We start from the raw sequence: 7,478 nt of genomic DNA, 5'->3' as shown, positions 1-7,478 counted from the left end.
GCAGTATCATGGTTTGAGGATGCATGAGTGCTGCTGGTGGTCATCTTACTGTCTGTGATGACACATTGACCTGTGTCAAATATTGTACCATTCATTCTACCCACATGCTCCCATCTGCTCCCCAAGTTTCAACATCTCAATAGCATCTTCCATTTTCTCATACAGAAACATTAGCATTTCTATATGAGTAACCACGGTATTGGCTTTGCATTCCTAAATATGATTAAAAATAGTTAATAATGTCTAGTTGTGTCCAAGGTGTACAATAAGATGTATCATAACAGCCCTTTAATTGATGTTGGAGGGTGTCAATGAAGATTTACCACAGATAGGTGTTGAGATATTTCAAAAGTCTACTGGAGCATGAAAAATTACAGGATGAGTCTGTCTTAAAATCGGTCTAGTTATTTGTTGTCTCTTTTCTTTTCTCCAGCTACAACACATTCACTTTGTTGCATATACTTAATTAGTGAGGGAATCTCACATAGTTGCATCAACTGCCAAGAGTATCCTGCTTTAACAGGGGTTTTCCAGACCTGTTTCCTGGTTTCCATCTTAGGAAACCAGGAAATCACACTCAAGGCACACTCTTGGAAAATATTGGCACAGCTGCTTTGGCCATGGCCACAGGAAAGGAACGGAAAGAAGAGCCATGACTTCAGATGCTTATGAAATGTTGTAGAAATCTTTAGTTTGTTCAAAATCAGATAAGGATAAGATTACACATTCCCATGTAAATGCTGAAGAAGCCTTGTCTATACATCTGCGCAGACTAATTTAGGCTTGTTTGGTGCCACTCTGTCAAAAGTTACAGTTGAGTGTGTCCTAGATGAGGCTGTAGAAATTTGAAAGCCATGTACAAAGAAAAATATTTCTGACAAAAATATGTTATGTTATGTGTGATTAGTGATGTATATTCTATCTATCTATCTATCTATCTATCTATCTATCTATCTATCTATCTATCTATCTATCTATCTATCTGTCTGTCTGTCTGTCTGTCTGTCTGTCTGTCTGTCTGTCTGTCTGTCTGTCTGTCTGTCTGTCTAGTTTTGCACTAGAATAACCTCATTTTCACTCTCCACACCACAATGATACTTTATTTTATCTTATCTTTAATTTAATCAATATATTACAAAATACGAGTTTTATTTTAAAGCACTATACAGCTATATTGGTGCAATTCCTCATCGTTGCCAAAAAATTGCTGGTGCTTCCCTACGTTGCCGTGGAGTCGGAACCTCAGTTAGTGTTGTGTTTTCTCCCGTCTTCTTTGGATGTTACACCCCAGACGCTTCCCCTGAAACAAGCGAACTCATTCAAGGATTTTTTGCTGAAGGTAAATTAGTCTTTCAAGTTGATTTATTTTGACTAATATCCTCAAATGTACATCTGTATTGTTTTAGACACCCTTGTATTAAGTCAGTTATTCAGTCAGTTATTCAGTCAGTTATTTTTTCCGCATGTGTGCTTTTTATGTGTAGTTGTTCCTGGACGCAGGTTAGCTAGCACGCCTGCTCCGAACCTCGGCTAACTCTAGTTAGCTTTTCACCCGGTTTCACGGCAAACTTAAAATCAAAATCTCCACTTTACTTTTCAGAATTTCTTTCCATTTTTATCGATCACATGTCTCACATAAATACCTATTGTCTTTTCAGGTCCTGTGTGAAACGTTAAAAGATGTTTTTGACCAGATCGGAATATGACAGGTGGGTCTGGCACAAACTGCTTTGTCATTTATTGAGCACTTTTGTAAAGTAATGATTAAACTTACGAAGTAAATAAAATTTAAGTTGTACGCACAGTGCATTGTATAATTTGACGCCACGGAAAAGCCTGAAAGCGTCGTTTTTGTCTAATCCTTGTTAAACCTTTGTTTTTCTGTTAGCTAGTTAGCAACTAACAATTCTTAGGGGAATCAGTTGCTTTCACTTTCGGAATAGACACTTCGTCATCAAAGATATACCGTTATTTGATCATTTCAGTGTCACTTTTATGCCATAGTCGTTTACATTTTTTCCCCAACCATTTTTTTTATTTTTTTTTGCAAGTTTTTGACTAATTACATGTAAAAACTTCTGTTCTCCAGAGGTGTGAATACATTCTCACCTGAAGGAAGATTGTTCCAGGTTGAATATGCCATAGAGGCGATAAAGGTGAGTGTTACACGCTGGACTTCTCACACTGTCTAAGTTTCGTTGGATATCAAGCGTGACAACAAGTTTCTCGATAAAAGCTCATCAGTTTTCTCTGGTCTGACCTTGCTCCCTTAGTTGGGCTCTACAGCCATTGGTATCCAGACATCAGAGGGGGTGTGTCTGGCTGTGGAGAAGAGGATCACCTCTCCCCTGATGGAGCCCAACAGCATTGAGAAGATTGTGGAAATCGACAGTCACATCGGTAGGTGGAATACAAGCTGATTCGTTAAATCTCAAATCTTTACAATCAACTTACATGCGTTACTGTCTCACGAATGAGGCAGTGGTCCAGCTGGTTAACATAAGTATAATTCAATTCAATTCAGTTTTATTTGTATAGCAGCAATAACAATACAAATTGTCTCAAGACGCTTCACAAAAACCAGCCTGCAACCTCCAGAGCAGCCTGAGGACGACGGTGGCAAAGAAAAACTCCCTTTTAACGGGAAGAAACCTTGAGCAGAACCCAGCTCTTATGGAGGGACCCATCTGCTGAAAGTCAGCCGGGTAGAAACAGAGAAGATAGAGAGAAAAGAAGAACAGGAGAAACAAGATAAACAAACTTATGTCATAGATACAATCACATAGCCAAGTGCTTAATGTGTAATGGAAATTTGGGATTCTAAACATATAAAAACAACACAGTGTGCATTAGTGTAGATATCAGAGGACATCATAAAGCTTCTAAAGATAACAATATTGGAAGTAGAGATGTATGCTGGGTGACAAATGGAGCAACAGGTGGTAAGGGCCCCTGAATCCTCATCTTTGTGTCAGGTGTGACTAAGTTCATATAATGAACTGTGGCCAATTGTCCAAGATACTTTGAATGAACAATCTGCCAATAATTTGAAAAACCGTGTGCTTGGAGAGCTGCTTGTTTTCTAAAAGCATAAGATTCTCACAGTGAATGTGACAGGGTTTCCGTGGAGTCTTAAAAAGTCTAAAATTTGATAATCCCAATTTAAGGCCTTAAAAAAAGTCTCAAAAACGAGCGCATTTTGAATTGTAGATCTTAAATCCTTACATCCATTTACTGCTTAGTTTTCAGTATGACCCCCTCTGACCCCGGCCTATTATGTTTCTGTTCCTAGTAGTAGTGGAGCCCACCCCAGCAATGTCCTGAGTTGATAGTTTAATGACAATAAATTTTGTTATTTTGAAAGGAATTCTGGGCCTCTGGTTTTCCTTATTATTTATACTTTATACTTAAGTCTTAACTCTAACCCATTATGGTGTCTTAAATTTCACTTGTTTAAACCTGCAGACACCCTATATTAATTTGATTTTAATATACACATAACATTTTCATTGGTGTATTTATGCATATAAAGCTATTTACACCATTATGTTTGAAGATATCCTCCTTTTATTTCAAATGTATTTAATACATAATACATTGGAAATTCAAGATTTCTGTGTTACATAGGAATAAAAGAATGTAAAGTGTAAAAAGCATTTAAGTAACTCATGACGGAGTAATTGACTTTGTCAAAATGTTAAATATTGATTGTCTTTGCTCCAGCCGCACTTATAAAATGCTTACATTTATGAGAGTTTAGGTGTAATTTAAGTTTACAGATTTGTATATTTCCATTACAAGAAAATGCTTGAATCTTCACGTTGTTACATTGTTGGGAGCTGTTACTTTCAAACTGCCTAAATACAAAGTTTTATCATAGTGAATGTTAGGCGAATATTTACTATTCCACCGGGTAATATAAATACACATCAGATTTCTCTCAGTTTGTCTGTGCAGGTCATTGCTCAAGACTGAAGGATATGCCGAAGCTTAATTTTCTTTCTTTTCACCTCTTAGGTTGTGCCATGAGCGGCTTGATAGCTGATGCTAAGACTCTCATTGACAAAGCGAGAGTGGAAACACAAGTATGAATTTTAAGCATGATGTAATTTATGCAGTATGCTGAACACGAGGAAACATCAGTAAACTAGCTACCCTTTTCTTCAGAACCACTGGTTTACCTACAATGAAACAATGACAGTGGAGAGTGTGACTCAAGCTGTGTCCAACCTGGCCCTGCAATTTGGAGAAGAAGACGCGGACCCTGGTGCCATGGTCAGTCATGCAGCCAAACAGCTTTTCAGAGTTCAGAGTCGTGGTGGTGTCCAAGAAAACTTTCATGAGCTATAGAATAGAATGCCTTTTATTGTCATTATACACTGTATAAGGTGTTTGGAGAGGTTGTCCTTTTCAGTGTTGACACAAAGTATACAAAATAGTTTAAAAGGTACAATTTACAAAAGAATTGAATGTATATGTGTGTGTGTGTGTGTATATATATGTGTGTGTATATATTAGGATTGGGCGGTATCCAAATTTTGATACCTTCATACCGTCTCCACATTTGACTGTGGTATACAGTATTACCGTGACTAATTAAAAATTATGAAGCACGCGTCAATTTACACAGACCACCTCAAGTGGGCGGAACCAGACACAGAAAAAACAAAGAGAATCCGGTGGATTTTCAAAATAAAATACCCTGTGCAAACTGCCGGTTGTAAAACCAGACAAAAGTGAAACTTATCAACTACGTAGCATATTTACACATGTCGGAGCACGTTTAGAAGAACATACACCGGGAAAATGGGCAAATCTGAGCAAGTAAACAAAGTCTGGCGGGCTAAACGCTCGCTTCTGAAACGTTCCTGATAGGTTTTGAAGTTGAGTGCGGGACGGACCAAATAAACGACGCTCACGAAACGCGCCGCGGACGGGCCAGACAGCATCACCAAACTGTTTGCTTGTGCCTACACTGTTCAGAAACTGAAAACCAAACACTAATGATGAAACAATAACAACATAATGTGCACAGTATTAACAACTTTTATTAGCAACAGTTTTAGAAGTGCAAATACAACAGTCAAACAATTAAATTAACCTGACCATCCAGAACAGTTTTTGCGCAGAATGCGCCGCACACACACCGACAGTGGACATAGAATCATTTTTAGGCAGTGAATTAATTATATCTTATATTTAATCCTTATCTTCTATATAAGTGCACTGCAATTTTTTTAATGACTTTAATAATATTGAAACTGATACTATTGCTTTTGAAAGACTGCCCAACCCTAGTATATATGTAGCAGCGGCGGATAAAATATATAGCATGAAAAATAGGTTAAAACAGAAAAAAAAAAAAAGGATTATTTTCAGTCTCTGATTTCTTGCCCTGCGCTATATTTTCTGCAGAGTCGACCCTTTGGCGTTGCTCTCCTGTTTGGGGGAGTTGACGAAAAAGGACCCCAGCTGTAAGTAAACATAAATGTGTAACATTTAAAAGATGTTAAGATGTTTACTTGATACTTTTCTTTACACCGATGCTTTGGTTTGTGTGTAATCCAGCTACCACATGGACCCATCAGGAACTTTTGTGCAGTGTGATGCTCGGGCCATCGGTTCCGCGTCTGAAGGAGCACAGAGTTCTCTGCAAGAGGTTTACCACAAGGTAGTGGACACTACAAAATGATATTTAACCACTGAATGGGTACATACCTCCCACATAAGGGATGCAATGACTATATTACACATTGTGTAATTTATTCCTGATTATGATTAAAAATTATTTTCTTATATTTTTATCACAGAACTGTCTAGTTGTGTCCCAGGTGTACAATAAGATGTATCATAACAGCCCTTTAATTGATGTTGGAGGCTGTGTCAATGAAGATTTACCACAGATAGGTGTTGAGTGTCAGATATTTCAAAAGTCTACTGGAGCATGAAAAATTACAGGATGAGTCTGTCTTAAAATCAGTCTAGTTTTTTTGTTGTCTCTTTTCTTTTCTCCAGCTACAACACATTCACTTTGTTGCATATACTTAATTAGTGAGGGAATCTCACATAGTTGCATCAACTGCCAAGAGTATCCTGCTTTAACAGGGGTTTTCCAGACCTGTTTCCTGGTTTCCATCTTAGGAAACCAGGAAATCACACTCAAGGCACACTCTTGGAAAATATTGGCACAGTTGCTTTGGCCATGGCCACAGGAAAGGAACGGAAAGAAGAGCCATGACTTCAGATGCTGATGAAATGCTGTATAAATCTTTAGTTTGTTCAAAATCAGATAAGGATAAGATTACACACTCCCATGTAAATGCTGAAGAAGCCTTGTCTATACATCTGCGCAGAGTAATTTAGGCTTGTTTGGTGCCACTCTGTCAAAAGTTACAGCTGAGTGTGTCCTAGATGAGGCTGTAGAAACTTGAAAGCCATGTACAAAGAAAAATATTTCTGACAAAAATATGTTATGTGTGTTAGTGATGTATATTCTATAAATATAATTTTGATATATTGTTGATCTGCCTTACTTAAGTCCTGTCACTAGTGGCAGGTGTCAGAAAAACAACCCACGATTTTGTTTGTAAGTTATTTAAAGAGGAATGAAGAGTTGTACCTTTTCTGTGTCCCCCACAGTCCATGACATTAAAAGAGGCCATCAAGTCGTCTCTCACCATTCTGAAGCAAGTGATGGAGGAGAAACTCAACGCCACCAACATTGAGGTTTGTATCTTCTTGAATACTGATTTACTTTGAATACGTTTAAGTAGACATTTTACATCCCTGTCTCTTCCATAGCTGGCAACAGTAGAGCCTGGCAAGACCTTCCACATGTATTCCAAAGAGGAGCTGGAGGATGTAATCAAGGACATCTAAAGCAGACAGACTTGGTCTTGGTTGGAGTTTTGGGCTGGCAAGGAGAGAAGACGGGGGCCGGATGTCACAACTTTCCAACAGCACATTGTTGATCTTGTTGCGTTCAAAAGTTTTTGTTTTGATCGCCACAAGGTTTCTGTTTGCAATGTGCCAATTTAGTTCTTGTCCCCCAGTGTCTGAACATCTCTGTATAGGGTTCTGACCAGTTCTTACAACTGAGCGGCAGGAAGAAAAAAAAATATGGGTGGGGGCGGGGGTGCATTTTTTGTTACGAATCAGTACTTCGATTAAACTCTTGTATTCAGAAAGTGATGTACTCTTGTTTTTTTTTTTTTTTTTTCAGTTTGTGCTCTGTAATGGGCACAAGGGCACGAAACATTGATCAACAGTTTGAGACTAAACTATGCAATGATCCAAAATGATTTGTGCATTTGTTGCTGGTTAAAAAAACAAGTCACAAGTTTGCCTGAACAATATCTCAGCTTAAATTCTGCCATATTAGTAGTGATTTATAACTTTGTTTTATATTTGCTTATATTTAGTGAATTATACATAATTGAATATAAACATTAATATTTATATTTATGATCCTGTTCAAT

At 37.8% G+C, this 7,478-nt stretch overlaps 1 protein-coding gene across 1 annotated transcript; it reads left to right on the top strand.

Moving 5' to 3' along the window:
* Positions 1–1,220: 1,220 nt before the first annotated feature.
* On the top strand, positions 1,221–7,191 carry psma5 (proteasome 20S subunit alpha 5). Its single transcript, XM_047584183.1, has 10 exons — positions 1,221–1,339; positions 1,659–1,709; positions 2,090–2,156; positions 2,274–2,400; positions 4,018–4,085; positions 4,168–4,275; positions 5,416–5,474; positions 5,569–5,671; positions 6,640–6,726; positions 6,802–7,191. Exons 2-10 carry the CDS (start codon positions 1,681–1,683, stop codon positions 6,877–6,879), a joined length of 726 nt encoding a protein of 241 aa, XP_047440139.1. The 5' UTR covers positions 1,221–1,339; positions 1,659–1,680; the 3' UTR covers positions 6,880–7,191.
* The last annotated feature ends 287 nt before the right edge of the window (positions 7,192–7,478 follow it).

Source organism: Mugil cephalus, chromosome 4, assembly GCF_022458985.1.
Source record: "Mugil cephalus isolate CIBA_MC_2020 chromosome 4, CIBA_Mcephalus_1.1, whole genome shotgun sequence".
In the NCBI taxonomy this organism is placed as follows: Eukaryota; Metazoa; Chordata; class Actinopteri; order Mugiliformes; family Mugilidae; genus Mugil; species Mugil cephalus.
Note: the sequence above shows the minus strand (reverse complement) of the source record. Positions and strands in the feature narration are given on the sequence as shown.